Here is a 17177-nt window from a genome sequence, read left to right as displayed (position 1 = left end):
GGCGCTCGGCGCCGCCCGCGTCTCTATGATCCTCCCTCAGAGTCTCTATGGTGGCTCAACCGTAGAGACACCCGCTTGTACTGGTTTGTAATGGTTTTGCACCCGCCAAAGCCTCTGCGGTTGGTGCGGCGCTCCCGGTACTGGTTTATACTGGTTTATACTGGTGTTTTCCCCGCTGGGCCGCTCCGGCTTCCCCTTCCTGTCTCTCCGGTTATGGCGGCAGCAGCGGAAGCCGCTCTGGCCGCTCGGGCGCGTCTCTATGGTTCCCCCTCCGCCGTTACTCCTCTATGGCGGGGGCGCTCCGGGTCCTCCCGCCCGCCAGGGGGCGCCACCTCCCCGGGGCCGCTCGGTGCCGCCACATCCGGGTCCCGTGCGGAGCGATGGCGGCCGAGGGGCCCGAGGAGGGAGCCGGGGGCTCCGCGGGCACCGGGGAGGCGATGGACGGGGACGGGGACGGCGGTGAGAGCCCGGGGACGGGCGGCGGGGAGGAACCGGGGGGCTGGGAGTGAGGAGGGGGCCGAGGGGCCGCTATGGAGGCGAGGGCTGAGGGGGCTCGGGGGGGATGTGGGAGAATTGGGGCGGCTGAGGGGGATTGGGGTGAGGGAGGACGAGATGTGAAGGGGATTTGGGGGCTCTGGGGGGATTTGAGGGGATCTGAGGGGATTTTGGTGCTCTGAGGGGATTTTTGGGGGGACTGAGGGGGATTTGGGGGTCTTGGAGGGAACTTGGGGGTGTTTGATGGGATTTTGGGGGATCTGAGGGGATTTTTGGGTGGAGTGAGGGGATTTGAGGGTGAGGAGGGGGCGAGATCTGAGGGGATTTGGGGCTCTGAGGGGATTTGGGGACTCTGAGGAGATTTTGGGGCTCTGAGGAGATTTTGGGGGTCTTCGAGGGAATTTGGGGGTGTTTGGGGGTGTTTGATGGGATTTTGGGGATCTGGGGGCTCTGAGGAGATTTGGGGGGGTTGAGGGGATTTTGGCGCTCTGAGGAGATTTTGGGGGCCCTGGGGGGGGGGTCAGGAGCCCTTGGGAGGAACTGGGGATGATTTGGGGGGGGGGGGGTCAGAGCCAGGGGGCGATGTGGGGGGAGGGGCAGAGCTGTGCCCCCCTCCCCCCCCATCATTAACCGTGCCCCTCCCCCCCTTTCTCCCAGCCCCCCCGGCCGAGCCCCCCCCTCCCGCTGCCCCCGATCCCGGTTCTGATCCCGGTTCTGATCCCATTCCCAATCCCATTCCCAATCCCGATCCCATTCCCGATCCCGGTTCTGATCCCAATCCCAATCCTGATCCCGATCCCAGTTCCGATCCCATTCCCGATCCCAGTTCCGATCCCGATCCCGATCCCGATCCCGGTGCGGCCCCCCCGCCCCCGTCGGCCCCGAACGGGGCCCCTCCCCCCGCGGAGCCGCCCCCGGAGCAGCCGCCGCCGTTCCCGCCCGAGTTCCAGCGGCTCTGGGGGGCGGCCCAGGGCAGCCCCCACGACTTCGGAGCCTGGACCGAGCTGCTGGCGTACGTGGAGCAGGAGGTGAGCCCAGAGCCGGTAGTGACACCCCCAGACCCAAAACCGGCCCCCCCCCAGACCCAAAACCGACCCACTCAGAGCTTTCAGTGACACCCCCAGACCCAAAACTGACCCCCCTGAGCCACTGAGCTTCTAAATCCCCCAATGCTCCCTGTAAACCCCCCAGTATCCCCTGCAAACCCCCAAACACTTCTCATCAACCCCAAATTTTCCCTAGAAAATCCCCAACGCTCCCTCTAAACCCCCAACATCCCCTCTAAACCCCCAACACTCCCTCTAAACCCCCCAAACCCCCCAACATCCCCTCTAAACCCCCCAATTTCACCTCTAAACCCCCCAATACTCCCCCCAAACCCCCCAATTTCCCCTCTAAACCCCCGCATTTCCCCTGTAACCCCCCCTTTTCCCCCTAATTTCCCCTCTAACCCCCCAATATCCCCCCCAAACCTCCCGATATCCCCATAAACCCCCCCAATATCCCCATAAATCCCCCGATATCCCCATAAACCCCCCCGATATCCCCATAATCCCCCCAATCTTCCCTCTAACCCCCCCAATCTTCTCTCTAAGCCCCCCAATCTTCCCTCTAAGCCCCCTTTTCCCCCCCCTTTTCCCCAGGAGCTGCTGGAGGCCGCCCGCCGCGCCTTTGACGCGTTTTTCCAGCGCTACCCGTACTGCTACGGCTACTGGCGCAAGTACGCCGAGCTGGAGCGGCGCCTGGGCAGCGCCCGCAGCGCCCAGCAGGTGGGGCAGCCTCTGGCCATCAAATCCCCCTTTTTCCTGGTGTTTTGGGGGTTAAAATCCCCTTTTTCCTGGTGTTTTGGGGGTTAAAATCCCCTTTTTTCCTGTTTTTTTTGGGGGTTAAAATCCCTTTTTTCCTGAGGTTTTGGGGAGGAAAATCCCCATTTCCCCAGGCAGAGAGGGGCGGTGCAGGAGCCTGGCTGCCCCCAGGTACATCCCAGATGCTCCCAGGTGTATCCCAGGTGCCCCCCAGGTGTACCCCAGGTTCTCCCCAGGTGCCCCCAGGTGCCCCCAGGTGTACCCCAGGTGTACCAGGTGTACCCCAGGTGCCCCCCAGGTGTACCCCAGGTGCCCCCCAGGTGCCCCCCAGGTGCCCCAGGTGTATCCCAGGTGCCCCCCAGGTGCCCCAGGTGACCCCAGGTGTATCCCAGCTGTTCCAGGTGCCCCCAGGTGTACCCCAGGTGTATCCCAGCTGTACCAGGTGCCCCCCAGGTGCCCCAGGTGTATCCCAGGTGTACCCCAGGTGCCCCCAGGTGCCCCCAGGTGTATGCCAGGTGAACCCCAGGTGTACCAGGTGTATCCCAGCTGTACCAGGTGCCCCCCAGGTGCCCCCCAGGTGTATCCCAGGTGCCCCCAGGTGTATCCCAGTTGTACTAGGTGTATCCCAGGTGCCCCCCAGGTGTATCCCAGGTGCCCCCCAGGTGTATCCCAGCTGTTCCAGGTGTATCCCAGGTGTATCCCAGGTGCCCCCCAGGTGCCCCAGGTGACCCCAGTTCCCGCAGGTGCTGGAGCGGGGCCTGCAGTCCATCCCGCTGAGCCTGGAGCTGTGGCTGCACTACATCAGCCTCCTGCAGAGCTCGCTGGACCCCCGCGCGGCCCGAGAGCGCCCAGCGCGTGCGGGGGTGAGTGAGGGGAAATCCTGGGAATGTCCTGGGAATATCCCTGGGAATGTCCCTGGGAATGTCCCTGGGAATGGCCCGAGAGCGCCCAGCGCGTGCGGGGGTGAGTGAGGGGAAATCCTGGGAATGTCCTGGGAATGTCCCTGAGAAATCCTGGGAATGTCCCTGGGAATGTCCCTGGGAATGGCCCGAGAGCGCCCAGCGCGTGCGGGGGTGAGTGAGGGGAAATCCTGGAATGCCCTGGGAATGTCCCTGGGAATATCCCTGGGAATGTCCCTGGGAATGTCCCTGGGAATGGCCCGAGAGCGCCCAGCGCATGCGGGGGTGAGTGAGGGGAAATCCTGGGAATGGCCCTGGGAATGGCCCTGGGAATATCCCTGGGAATGTCCCTGGGAATGGCCCTGGGAATGGCCCTGGGAATATCCCTGGGAATGTCCCTGGGAATGGCCCGAGAGTGCCCAGCGCGTGCAGGGGTGAGTGAGGGGAAATCCTGGGAATGTCCCTGGGAATGGCCCTGGGAATGACCCTGGGAATATCCTGGGAATGTCCTGGGAATGTCTAAGGAATGGCTCTGGGAGCGAGCCCTGGCTTGTCCTGGGAATCTCCCACCCTTTTCCCAGAATTCTCTCCCCCCCTTTTCCTGAGATTTCCCCCCCAGATTTCCCAGGATTCTCTTCCCCATTTCCCAGTCATCCCCCCCCTTTTCCCGGGGTTCTCTCCCCCCTTTCCCCAGAGCTTCCCCCCCCTTTTCCCGGGGTTCTCCCCTCCCTTTTCCCGGGATTTTCCCCCCCCTTTTCCCAGAGTTTCCCCTCTCCCGGTGCCCGCGGTGACCCCGGGGGTCCCCCAGGGCGTTCGAGGCGGCGCTGGCAGCGGCAGGGATGGATTTCCGCTCCGACAAACTCTGGGAATCCTACCTGGAGTGGGAGCGGGAGCGCGGCGACCTCCGGGCGGTCACGGCCATCTACGACCGCCTGCTGTCCATGCCCACGCAGCTCTACAGCCACCACTGGGAGAGGTGGGGGAGCGGGGATGCAGCGGGAATGCACTGGGAATGCACCGGGAATGCACTGGGAATGCAGCGGGAATTCACTGGGAATGCACCGGGAAAACAGCGGGAACTCACTGGGAATTCACTGGGAAAACACCCGGTGCATTCCCTGGGAATTCACTAGGGAAAACACCTGGAATTCCTTGGGAATTCCCTGGGAAAACACCTGGGAATTCCCTGGGAATGCACTGGGAATTCACTGGGAAAAAATGGCAGGGGAACAGCGGGAATTCCATGGGGAAACACTGGGAAAACAGAGGGAAACAGTGGGGAAACACCAGGAATTCCCTGGGGAAACAGTGGGGAAATACCAGGAAATGGCTGGGGAGCAGCAGGAATTCTGTGGGAATTCCCTGGGGAAACAGAGGGAAAACAGCAGGGAAGCAAAAACTGCAGAAATTCACCAGGAATTCACTGGGGAGATGGTGGGGAAACACTGGAATTCCCTGGGAAATCAGTGGAAATTCACTATAAAAACATCAGGGAAACAGCGGGAATTGAGTGGGAATTCCCTGGGGAAATCTCGGGAATTCACGAGAAAAACCTCAGGAAAATCTTGGCATTGCTGGGGTTCTGCTGGGGGAAAATCCTTAAATTTGTGGAGGAAATCCTGAAATCCAGGTGGGAATTCCCCAGTTTTGGGTGTGATTTCCCCATTTTTTGGGTGTGATTTCCCCAATTCCGGCTGTGATTTCCCCATTTTTCTCTGTGATTTCCCCATTTTTGTGTGTGATTTCCCCATTTTTTGGGTGTGATTTCCCCAATTCCGGGTGTGAATTCCCCGTTTTCGCTGTGATTTCCCCGATTCCAGCTGTGATTTCCCCATTTTTCGTGTGTGATTTCCCCATTTTTCGTGTGTGATTTCCCCATTTTTCGCTGTGATTCCCCATTCCCGCTGTGATTCCCCATTCCCGCTGTGCTCCCCGCAGGTTCAAGGCGCACGTCCTGCAGCACCCGCCCGGGGCCATCCTCACCCCCGAGGAGCTGCTCTGGCTCCGCTCCAAGCTCGGCCCCGGCCCCGGCCCCGGCCCGGCCCCGCCGCAGGGCCCGGAGCGGCCGCCGGGGGAGGAGGAGCCGCGCGCCGGGGCCGGGGCCGAGCCGCAGGTACCGCCCGGCACCGGGAACCGGGGCTAAAAACCGGGAATGGGGCTCTAAAAAACGGGAACTGGGCCTTAAAAACACGGGATATTCCCAAAACCCGGGAATTGGGCTTAAAAACCGGAATTGGGCCTTAAATAAACGGGAACTGGGCCTTAAATAAACGGGAACTGGGCCTTAAATAAACGGGAATGGGGCTTAAATAAACGGGAATTGGGCCTTAAATAAACGGGAACTGGGCCTTAAATAAACGGGAACTGGGCCTTAAATAAACGGGAATGGGGCTTAAATAAACGGGAACTGGGCCTTAAATAAACGGGAACTGGGCCTTAAATAAACGGGAATGGGGCTTAAAAACCGGGAATTGGGCTCTAAAAACGGGAATTGGGCTTTAAAACCCGGGATATTCCAAAAAAAACGGGAATTGGGCTTAAAAACGGGAATTGGGCTTTAAAAAACGGGAATTGGGCTTTAAAAAACGGGAATTCTGCTTTTCCCCTGGCTTTAGAGGGGTTAAAACCTTCATTTCTTAATTTCTTGCCATGAATTTATTCCTGAACGTCTTATTTCAGTCTATTCTTTATTATTTTGATATCTTTATTTTGTGCTTATTGATCTTTATTCACCTTGGGGATGTGATTCACAATAAATCCACATTCACTAATGTGGATTTATTGATTTTAATTGGGTTTATTTTAATTGGGTTTTTATTTTAATGGATTTATTTATTTTCATTGGGTTTATTTTAATTGGGTGTTTATTTTAATGGATTTATTTATTTTCATTGGGTTTATTTAAATTGGGTGTTTATTTTAATGGATTTATTTATTTTCATTGGGTTTATTTAAATTGGGTGTTTATTTTAATGGATTTATTTATCATTATTTGGCTTTATTTACTGCTTTATTTTATCATTGCTAGCTTTTTAAAATTAATCACCAATAACAAACGGCTGTATTTATTATTTGTTCATTATTTATTATTCATTATTCATTATTTATTATTCATTATTTGTTGTTGGATCCTTGCAGGAGGATCTGGACCAGGAGAAGATCCGGGAGCTCGTGATCTCCATGCGGCAGCAAATCCACGCCCAGAACGAGGCCGAAGTCAGCAAGCGCTGGAACTTCGAGGATGGGGTGGGTGGAAAGGGTGGGAGCCTCTGGAATTGTCCTGGAATCCCCTTGGAATTGTCCTGGAATTGTCCTGGAATTGTCCTGGAATTCCCTGGAATTGTCCTGGAATTGTCCTGGAATCCCCTTGGAATCCCCCAAACCCCTGGAACCCCCCAGAATCCCCCAAATCCCCCTGAAATCCCCTCGAAATCCCTGAAATCCCCCAAAGCCCCCCAAATTCCCCAGATCCTCCCCAAATCCCCCGAAAATCCCCAAATCCCCAATCCCTGGCAGATCAAGCGTCCCTGTTTCCACATGAACCCCAAATCCCCCAGAAATCCCCCAAATTCCCCCGAAATTCCCCAAATCCCCATCCCTGGCAGATCAAGCGCCCCTATTTCCACATGAACCCCAAATCCCCCCAAAATGCCCCAAATTCCCCCATTTCCTGGCAGATCAAGCGCCCCTATTTCCACATGAACCCCAAATTCCCCCAAAATCCCCCCAAATCCCCATCCCTGGCAGATCAAGCGCCCCTATTTCCACGTGAACCCCAAATCCCCCCAAATTCCCCCAAAATGCCCCAAATTCCCCCATTTCCTTGCAGATCAAGCGCCCCTATTTCCACGTGAGGCCCAAATCCCCCAGAAATCCCCCAAATCACCCCAAAATGCCCCAAATTCCCCCATTCCTGGCAGATCAAGCGCCCCTATTTCCACGTGCGGCCGCTGGAGCGGGCGCAGCTGCGGAACTGGCGCGAGTACCTGGACTTCGAGGTGGCCGCGGGCTCGCAGGAGCGCAGCATCGTCCTCTTCGAGCGCTGCCTCATCGCCTGCGCGCTCTACGAGGAGTTCTGGGTCAAGGTGCCCTGAAATCCCCTGAAATCCCCCAAAATTCACCAATTCACCCTGGGCCTGGCCCCAAAATCCCTGATTTATCCCCAAATTCCTTGACTTATCCCCCAAAGTCACCAATTCACCCTGGGCCTGGCCCCAAAATCCCTGATTTATCCCCCAAATTCACCAATTCACACTGCTCCAGGCCCCAAAATCCCTGATTTATGCCCAAAATCCCTGATTTATCCCCGAAACTCACCAATTCACACTGCTCCTGGCCCCAAAATCCCTGATTTATCCCCCAAACTCACCAATTCACACTGCTCCTGGCCCCAAAATCCCTGATTTATCCCCAAATTCCTTGACTTATCCCCCAAAGTCACCAATTCACACCTGCTCCTGGCCCCAAAATCCCTGATTTATCCCCAAAATCCCTGATTTATCCCCCAAATTCACCAATTCATACTGCTCCAGGCCCCAAAATCCCTGATTTATCCCCCAAATTCACCAATTCACACCTGCTCCAGGCCCCAAAATCCCTGATTTATCCCCCAAATTCACCAATTCACACTGCTCCTGGCCCCAAAATCCCTGATTTTCCCCCTGTTATTCCCCCATTTTTCCCCGTTATTCCCCCATTTTCCCCCCATTTTCCCCCATTATTCCCCCATTTCCCCCCATTATTCCCCCATTTTTCCCCCATTAATCCCCCATTTCCCCCCCGTTATTCCCCCATTAACCCGCCATTAATCCCCCTTTTTCCCCCCATTATTTCCCCCCATTATTCCCCCGTTTTTCCCCCATTAATCCCCCATTATTCCCCCATTATTCCCCCATTTTCCCCCTGTTAATCCCCCATTATTCCCCCATTTTCCCCCCATTATTTCCCCCCATTATTCCCCCGTTTTTCCCCCATTAATCCCCCATTAATCCCCCATTATTCCCCCATTTTCCCCCTGTTAATCCCCCATTATTCCCCCATTTTCCCCCCATTAATCTCACGTTAATCCCCCATTAATCCCCCATTTTTCCCCCCATTAATCCCCCATTTTTCCCCGTTTTCCCCGCAGTACACGCGGTACCTGGAGTCGCGCACGGTGCCGGGCGCCCGCAGCGTTTTCCAGCGCGCCTGCGGCTTCCACCTGCCCCGCAAGCCCAACATCCACCTGCTCTGGGCCGCCTTCGAGGAGAAGCAAGGTCAGGGCACGGCCGGAGCCCGAATCCGGGGAGCCCCAAAACCTGGGACTGACCTGGGGCTCCCCAGCACCGGGGGCTTGGTCCCAAAACGCTCCGAGCCGGGGTCGGGCTCAAATCTCACCCCAGAATGACTCAGAGACCTCTAAAATCAACGTGGGAGCCCCCAGACTGCACCAGGGAGCCCTAAAAGCATCCTGGGCACCCCATAACCCACCCTGGGCACCCCATAACCCACCCTGGGCACCCCATAGCCCACCCGGGGCACCCCATAACCCACCCTGGGCCCCCCATAACCTACCCTGGGCACCCCATAACCCACCCTGGGCACCCCATAGCCCACCCGGGGCACCCCATAACCCACCCTGGGCACCCCATAACCTACCCTGGGCACCCCATAACCCACCCTGGGCACCCCATAACGCACCCGGGGCACCCCATAACCCACCCTGGGCACCCCATAACCCTGCAAGGACACCCCATAACCCACCCTGGGCACCCCATAACGCACCCTGGGCACCCCATAACCTACCCTGGGCACCCCATAACCCACCCTGGGCACCCCAGTAACCCTGCCAGGACACCCCTGATCTCTTCTTGTCCCATTTTGACCCAATTTTCCCAGGCAATGTTGATGAGTCACGGAGCATCCAATGCAGTTTCAAGGCAGCCGTGCCTGGGCTGGGACACCAATAACCCCATTTTTACCGATTTTTACCCCATTTTTACCCCATTTTCACCCATTTTCCCCCAATTTCCCCCATTTTTACCCCGTTTCCCAGGCAATGTGGACGAGGCCCGGCGCATCCTGCGCAGTTTCGAGGCCGCGGTTCCCGGCCTGGCCATGGTGCGCCTGCGCCGGGTGTCCCTGGAGCGCGTCACCCCAATAACCAAAATAACCCCAGTAACCCCAATTTTACCCCATTTTCACCCATTTTTACCCAATTTCCCCCATTTTCACCCCGTTTCCCAGGCAATGTGGATGAGGCCCGGCGCATCCTGCGCAGTTTCGAGGCCGCAGTCCCAGGCCTGGCCATGGTGCGCCTGCGCCGGGTGTCCCTGGAGCGCATGACCCCAATAACCCCAATAACCCCATTTTCACCCATTTTAACCCCATTTTTACCCCGTTTCCCAGGGAACGTGGATGAGGCCCGGCGCATCCTGCGCAGTTTTGAGGCCGCAGTCCCAGGCCTGGCCATGGTGCGCCTGCACCGGGTGTCCCTGGAGCGCGTCACCCCAATAACCCAAATAACCCCATTTTCACCCATTTTCACCCATTTTTACCCCATTTTCACCCATTTTTACCCATTTTCCCCCGTTTCTCAGGCAATGTGGATGAGGCCCGGCGCATCCTGCGCAGTTTCGAGGCCGCAGTCCCAGGCCTGGCCATGGTGCGCCTGCGCCGGGTGTCCCTGGAGCGCCGGCACGGGCGCGTGGCCGAGGCCGAGGCGCTGCTGCTCGAGGCCATGAGGGCCAACGAGGGGCGGCCCCTGGGCTCCTTCTACGCCGTCAAACTGGCCCGGCAGGTGTGCAAGGTGCAGAAAAACCTGGGCAGGGCCAGAAAGGTCCTCGAGGAGGCCCTCGAGAAGGACCCGGTGAGTCCAGAGGGCTGAGACTAAATTCATTAAAAAAAAAAAAAAAAAGATATAATATATATATGTGTATATATATATAAATATTTATATGTAAATATATATAAATGTTTGTATATTTACCTGTAAATATATATGTGTTTGTATATTTATATATAAATATATGTAAATATATGTATATCTATTTGTAAATATATATAAATGTATGCATATTTATATATGTGTATATTTATATATATAAATACATATATATATTTATATATAAAGTTATTTTAAAATAATATAAAAATTATTATATTATATTATATTATATTATATTATATTATATTATATTATATTATATTATATTATATTATATTATATTATATTATATTATATTATATTATATTATATTATATTATTCCCCCTCCAGCCCCTGCCAAACTGCCTATAGGACCCCCAAACCCCCTATAGGATCCCCCCAAACCCCCTTCTAAGACCCTCCAAAGCCCTTCTAGCCCCCCCAAACCCCCTATAGGAGCCCCCCAAATCCTCTCCAGTCCCCCCAAACCCCCTTTAAGATCTCCCAAGCCCCTCCAGTGCCCCCCTGAACCCCCTCTAGGACCCCCCAAAGCCCCTCTAGGACCCCCCAAGCCCCGTCCAGCCCTCCCTGAGCCGCGTGTGCCTGGTGCCCAGGAGAACGCCCGGCTCCACGCCAACCTGCTGGAGATGGAGTTCGGGGCGGACGTGGGGCAGAACGAGGACAACACCATGAGCTGCTTGGAGCGCGCCCTGCGCAGCCGCCTGCCCCACGAGGCCAAGCTGCTCTTCTCCCAGCGCCGCCTGGAGTTCCTGGAGGACTTCGGCTCCAGCATCCACAGGTGGGGCCCGCGGGAGGGGGAGGCCCTGGGCAGGGGAAATGGGGCTGGGAAATGGGGTGGGGGAGGCCCTGGGGATGGGAAATGGGGATGGGGATGGGGATGGGAAATGGGGCTGGGGGAATCCCCTGGGGATGGGAAATGGGGTGGGGGAGACCCCTGGGCACGGGAAATGGGGTGGGGGAGCCCCCTGGGGATGGGAAATGGGGTGGGGGAGCCCCCTGGGGATGGGAAATGGGGTGGGGGAGACCCTGGGGATGGGAAATGGGGCTGGGGGATCCTTGTGGGAAATGGGGATGGGGGAGGCCCTGGGCATGGGAAACGGGGATGGGAAATGGGGCTGGGGGATCCTTGAGGGAAATGGGGATGGGGGAGGCCCCCGGGCTTGGGAAATGGGGATGGGGGATCCCTGTGGGACAGAGAAATGGGGCTGGGGGTCCTGCATGGGATCCCAAAATGGGGCTGGGGGCTCCCAGCTCCTCCCCAGCCTGTTCAAGATAAAAACGTCCTGGGGGGGGACATGAAAAGAGTCAGGGGGCTCCCCCTGGGACCCCAGAACGGGTCTGGGGGCTCCCCCCTGAGCGCTGCCCCCTCCCCAGCCTGCTCAAGGACAGAACAGCCTGGGGGGACCCCAAAAAGGGTCTGGGGGCTCCCCCCTGAGCGCTGCCCCCTCCCCAGCCTGCTCAAGGCCTACGAGGAGCACCAGAAGATGCTGAAGGTGCACATGGCCCGGAAACGGGCGCCCGAGAACGGGTGAGACCCCGGGAGCCCCAAAACGGGCCCAAATCAGCCCCAAATGGCCCCAAAATTAGGCACAATACGGCCCCAAATCAGCCCCAAAATGGCCACAAAATTGGCCCAAAATGACCCCAAATCAACCCCACAATCAGCCCCAGATCAGCCCCAAAATGGCCTCAAAGTCGGCCCCAAATCCGGCCACAAATCAGCCATAAATTGGCCCCAAAATCAGCCCCAAAATGGCCTCAAAATAAGCCCCCAAATCAGCCCCAAATCAGCTCAAAACCACCTCAAAATCAGCCCCCAAATAGGCCCCAAAGTCAGCCCCAAATCAGCCCCTGCTTCTACCCCAGTTCCCCCCACTCTTATTCCAGTTCCCACCTTTTCATCCCCTCCACTTCACCCCTTTTTAATCCCAAGTTCCCCCCCAAATTTTCTCATTTTCCTCCCCACATTTCCCCCAATTTTTCTCCTTTTTCCCCCAATTTTTCCCCTCACATTTCCCCCAAATTTTTTCCCCAAATTTTCCCCTTTTTCCCCCCACATTTCCCCCAAATTTCCCCCCAATTTTTCTCCTTTTTCCCCCAAATTTTCCCCTTTTTCCCCCACATTTCCCCCAATTTTCCCCCCAATTTTCCCCCCCAGCTCAGAGGAACCCGAGGACAAACGGCTCCGTCCCGAGGACCCCTCGGGGCTCCTGGACCCCACAACTTTTCGGGGGCTGGAGACCCCAACCCCTCCTACAGCTCCTGGTACCAGGTGGGTGATTTGGGGAGGGGCTTTGGGGTCTCGGGGGCATTCCCAGGCTGAGCCCCCTCCCCTTTTAACCCCTTCCTCCCCAGCAGGGCTACAGCACCTATGGCTACCAGAGCCCCTGGGGCTACGGCCACTACTACGGGCAGAGCTGAGGAGGGGGCTCAGCCCCCCCACCCTGTACAGACCCTGCGACCCCTCCCCAAAATTTGGGGGGAGGCACCTTGTAAATAAAGAGGCTGTGAGGAGTTACCCGAGGCCTTTATTGGGGTTTGTTACGGTTTTGGGGGGGTTTGTTTGGTTTTTGGGGGCTCCCAGGAGATTTTGGGGTACTCCAAGGTGGATTTTGGGATCCTCTCTGTGCATTTAAGGTTTCCCCAAAAGGATTTTGGGGTACCCCAGGTGGATTTCAGGATCCCAGCACAGATTCTGACGTTCCCCCAACAGATTTTGGGGTTTGGGGCTGTCCACAGCAGATTCCAGGCAGATTTTGGGGTGCTCCAGGTGGATTTAAAGGTGTCCCAAATGGATTTTGGGATGCTCCAGGTGGATCTGGATGCTCCAAACAGATTTTGGGGTGCCCAGGTAGATCTGCAGGTGCTCCCAGAAGAAGTTTCACTGCCCATGGTCCATTCCAAGCTGCTCCAGGTGTTCCCACAGCAGATCCCTCGCAGACTTCGGGGTCCCCCCTTGCAGACCTGGGGTCCCCTGGCAGATCTGGGGTCCCCTGGCAGACCCGGGGGTCTCTAGAAGCCCCTCTGGAGCAGCCACTGCCTCACCTTGAGCCCCCCAGTGTCCCCTGAGCCGCAGCGTCCCCGTCACCTCGTTCACCTGCGCCGCCACCTCGGGCACGCCCTGGGAGCCCAGGAACGCCCTCAGGTCCCGCTCCAGCGCCTGGGGGGGCACGGGGGGGGTCAGGGGGCGCCCCCCGAGCCCCCCGGAGCCCCCCCGAGCCCCCCACTCACCCAGATGTCGCCGTGGATGCGGCGCAGCTCCGTGAGGCACCGGCCCTGCCGCAGCCCCAGGTACACGGGCAGGTTGTGCAGGCGGGAGCGGCGGACGAAATAGGGCAGATCCGGGGGGGGGTCTGGGCAATTAACACCCCCCAGGGGTAATTAACACCCCCCAGGGTAATTAACACCTCCCTGAGGGAATTAACACCTCCCTGAGGGAATTAACACTGCCCGCGGTAATTAACAGCACCCCGCCCTCAAGTAAATTCTCTTCACTACTCGGTTTGGAATTAATAATTTCTCCTTCAAGGAAATATTTTGGGTTCCCCCGAGGGTAATTAGCACCCCCAAGTGGTAATTAACATCCCCAAAGGGTAATTAACCCCCCCCCGGAGTAATTAGCACCCCCCCCCCGCAATAATTAACACTCAACCGGGAGAATCGCGCACCCACCCGACCATTAAATAAATTTAAATTCTCTTCACTGCTCGATTTGGAATTAATAATTTCTTCTTCAAGGAAATATTTTGGGCCCCCCTGAGGGTAATTAAGACCCCCCTCGGGGTAATTAACACCCCCCACAAAGTCATTAAAGTCCCCCAGAGCCTCAGAATAAACACCTCATTAATTAACCCTTTTGATCCCCATTTTGAGGTAAATCACCCCTCTCCCGGCGCTAATTAACCCCCCCAGGGTTAATTACAGGGTGCCTGACCTGCGGGGGGGCTCCATCCGGACGGGGTGGGGTATTTGGGGTGCGGGGGGGGGTCGGGGATGCGGCTGGGGGGCAGCAGCCGCTCCACGAACCCGAACTCGGCCGTCGACTCCTCATAGCGGGGAGGGGTCTGTGGGGACCCCCAAAAAAATCCCAAAAACCCTTTAGAGACCCCCCCAGCTCCTCCATTAATTCACCCCTAAGACCCCCCAAAGTTTTTCCTCCCTTTCTCAAGAACCCCCCCAAAATCTCCCTCTCCAGGTCCCCCCCAATTTCTTCTCCCCCCTAACCCCCCACTCCCTCAGGCACACCCCAATTTCCCCTCCCTAAACCCCAAATCCCCTCAGGGCTCCCCTAAACCCCTTCAAACCTCCCTTCACCCCTCAAACCCCCCACTCCCATTCCCCCTCACGCCTCCCCCCCTTTACATGAGTCCCCCAAAACAACCCTCACACCCCAAAGCCGCTTCCCGGTACCTGCACCCCCCTGACCCCCCGGCCCAGCGCCCGCAGCCTCCGGCCCAGCGCCGCCATCGCCGCCATCTTGGCTCCTCCTTCCCGCCCTCACGACGTCATCACGCAGCGCGCACGTACGTACGCGTGACGTCATCGCGCTCTCTCCGCGCCGCGCTCCGAGCCCTGAGGGAGCCGCTGAGGTGGGGCCGGGCCCGGGGGCTCGGAACGGGAATTTGGGGGGGATTTGAGGGGTCTGGGGGGTACAGAGGGGACGGGGAAAGGGTAAGGAAGGGGTTGGGGTGAGAGGAGCGTTGTGGAGGGGCTCAGGGGGGTATTGGGGGAGCGGGAGGGGTTCAGGGAAGGTTTGGAGGGGATCCTGAGGGGGTTTCAGGAGGGGAGAGCGGTCTGGACTGATTTTAAGGGGTGTTTTGTGCGGTTGGGGTCTCTTGGGGGGTCTGGGGGTGGTGTGGGAGGGGCTGGGGAGGTTTTTTGGGGGGCTCTGAGGGGTTCAGGCCTGGAGGGGCTGCAGGAGCCGCTGGGGAAGCTCTGGAGGGGTTTTGGGGGGATTCTGAGGAGGCTGTGAAGGTTTGGGGTGATGGAGGTTATGGGAGGCCTTGAGGGGATTGTTGGGGGCGGTTCGGAGGGTAGGAGACACCCAAGGGTGCTGCCAGTGGACCCCCAGTGTCCCCCCCTGCAGAGCCCTTTGTCCCCAGGGCCCCAGGCCAAGTGACAAAGTCCTGTGGGCGGGAGACGGGAGGAAAACGCAACCAAAACTGCCAGGATCCCACCCAAAACAGCCAGAAACACCCCAAGACTGCCAGGATCCCACCCGAAACAGCCAGAAACATAACAAAACAAACTCACAACTCCCCCAAAACAGCCCCAGCCCCCCAATAACCCCCCAGTGACCCCCAAAACACCACTCACCTCCCCAAAAATAACTCAAATCTCCCCAAACTACCCCTCCCTCGCTTCTCCCCCTTTCCTGGGGATCTGGGGGCGGGTTCCAGGGGTTTCCCCTCATTTTTGGGCTGTGGGGACCCTCTCTAACCCCCCCAAATTCCCCCCCCCCCAGTTGCCACCATGCAGCTCTTCATCCGCGGCCAGACCCTCCTCACCCTCGAGCTCTCCGGCTCCGAAACCCTCGCCCAGATCAAGGTGAGAGCCCCAAATTCGGGCTGTCCCCCTCCCTAATTTCCCTCCCAGGTTTTGGGGTGCTGACCCCCCCCGTTTGTCCCCTCCCCCAGGAGAGGGTGGCCGAGCTTTCGGGGATCCCCCCCGAGGACCAAGTGCTGCTCCACGCCGGGACCCCCCTGGACGATGAGGCCGTGCTGGGGCAGAGCCCCCTCCCCGAATTCACCACCCTGGACCTCTCCACGCGCCTGCTGGGCGGTAATTACAGGGGGGCCGCTAATTATCGGGCTGGTAATTAGCAAAACAACCCCCCCAACACCCCAATTTCCTTCCTCCCCCCAGGTAAAGTCCACGGCTCCCTCGCCCGTGCTGGCAAAGTGAGGGGCCAGACCCCCAAGGTGAGCGCTCAGGGGGCTCCCCCCGGCTTTGGGGACCCCCACGGGGTTTGGGGACCCTGCCAGGGTTTTGGGGACCCCCCCTCACCCCCCGGTTTTCCATCAGGTGGCCAAGCAGGAGAAGAAGAAGAAGAAGACGGGGCGGGCCAAGCGGCGCATGCAGTACAACCGGCGCTTCGTCAACGTGGTGCCCACCTTCGGCAAGAAGAAGGGTCCCAACGCCAACTCCTGAGCACAATAAAGGAATTTGGGCACAATTCCCGCCATTTTGGGACTTCCTGAGCTTTTTGTCCATTTTTTAGGGTTGGTTTTGCACTGTTATAGGGACGATTTTGAGGAGTTTAAAGGGGTTTAGGGGTCAAAGTGGTCTCTAGGGGGATTGTGCGGGTTGCTGAGCAGTTTGGGGGGGCGATTAATAGGCGGTGATTAGAGGGAAGAGCTTAATGAGCGTTAATTTGGGGGCTGCTAATGAGAGGATGCTGGGTGCAGAAGTTTTCAATGAGAACGGCGGAAAGAGCCGAGCGGTGCCGGAAATACCCGAGCGCAGGGGCGGGGCGGAGCGGCCGAGCGCTGCCGGAAGTACCCGAGCGAAGGGGCGGGGCGGAGCGGCCGAGCGGTGCCGGAAGTACCCGAGCGCAGGGGCGGGGCGGAGCGAGCCGAGCGATGCCGGAAGTACCCGAGTGATTCCGATTATGAGGGGATAGGGGGAGCCGAGCGCTGACGGGAGTACCCGAGTGATTCCGATTGTGAGGGGCCGTGGGAAAAAGCGGTGACGGGAACACCCCCGGGTGCCTCCTGTCCCACCAAAATCCCCCTGGGAGGGAACGAGGGACCCCAAAACTTCCCCAATTCCCCTAAACCGCTTCCCCCCATCCCCAGAGCCGCTGGGTGAGTAAAAGGGGCTGGACAAATCCGTCCTGAGATATGAATATGCAAATGTCGGAGTGTTATTATGCTAATAAACGAGTGACTCGAAACCATCCGGACTGAGAGGCGGGGTTATGCAAAATAGACGCGAACAGCCAGCGAAAGGCATGCTGGGAGCATTTGTATGGGGAGAATTTCGGGGTTTTTGGGGTCGAATAATGCGGGACGCGGGAGAAAAGCGCGGGATGAGCTGGGGAAAGAGGCCGG

At 57.6% G+C, this 17177-nt stretch overlaps 3 protein-coding genes across 3 annotated transcripts; 2 read left to right on the top strand and 1 right to left on the bottom strand.

Annotated features, from left to right (window-relative positions):
• Positions 1-74: 74 nt before the first annotated feature.
• On the top strand, positions 75-12643 carry LOC139586458 (pre-mRNA-processing factor 39-like). The gene is given in 15 exon segments (XM_071419882.1): positions 75-459; positions 1153-1523; positions 2139-2264; positions 3044-3127; positions 3129-3163; positions 4008-4175; positions 5138-5312; positions 6338-6445; positions 7120-7284; positions 8328-8454; positions 9778-10046; positions 10719-10903; positions 11579-11653; positions 12284-12397; positions 12481-12643. Coding segments are annotated over 15 exon segments (2319 nt in total). The 5' UTR covers positions 75-287; the 3' UTR covers positions 12626-12643.
• On the bottom strand, positions 12637-14675 carry MRPL49 (mitochondrial ribosomal protein L49). The gene is given in 5 exon segments (XM_071419880.1): positions 12637-13170; positions 13172-13285; positions 13357-13478; positions 14060-14189; positions 14536-14675. Coding segments are annotated over 5 exon segments (465 nt in total). The 5' UTR covers positions 14602-14675; the 3' UTR covers positions 12637-13137.
• On the top strand, positions 14618-16309 carry FAU (FAU ubiquitin like and ribosomal protein S30 fusion). The gene is made up of 5 exons (XM_071419881.1): positions 14618-14714; positions 15590-15672; positions 15762-15906; positions 15991-16046; positions 16150-16309. Exons 2-5 carry the CDS (start codon positions 15598-15600, stop codon positions 16273-16275), a joined length of 402 nt encoding a protein of 133 aa, XP_071275982.1. The 5' UTR covers positions 14618-14714; positions 15590-15597; the 3' UTR covers positions 16276-16309.
• The last annotated feature ends 868 nt before the right edge of the window (positions 16310-17177 follow it).

The sequence above is a fragment of the Agelaius tricolor genome, unplaced genomic scaffold (assembly GCF_023055355.1).
Source record: "Agelaius tricolor isolate 1412-34295 unplaced genomic scaffold, bAgeTri1.0.p SCAF_118, whole genome shotgun sequence".
Classification (NCBI taxonomy): Eukaryota; Metazoa; Chordata; class Aves; order Passeriformes; family Icteridae; genus Agelaius; species Agelaius tricolor.
Note: the sequence above shows the minus strand (reverse complement) of the source record. Positions and strands in the feature narration are given on the sequence as shown.

What these genes read in the sequence shown, in the direction of transcription:
- FAU (XM_071419881.1), top strand. Translation starts at nt 15,598, where the DNA reads ATGCAGCTCTTCATCCGCGGCCAGACCCTCCTCACCCTCGAGCTCTCC. An exon ending in AAACCCTCGCCCAGATCAAG is followed by an intron (nt 15,673 to 15,761) that starts GTGAGAGCCCCA and finishes CCCCTCCCCCAG; the next exon opens with GAGAGGGTGGCCGAGCTTTC. An exon ending in CTCCACGCGCCTGCTGGGCG is followed by an intron (nt 15,907 to 15,990) that starts GTAATTACAGGG and finishes TCCTCCCCCCAG; the next exon opens with GTAAAGTCCACGGCTCCCTC.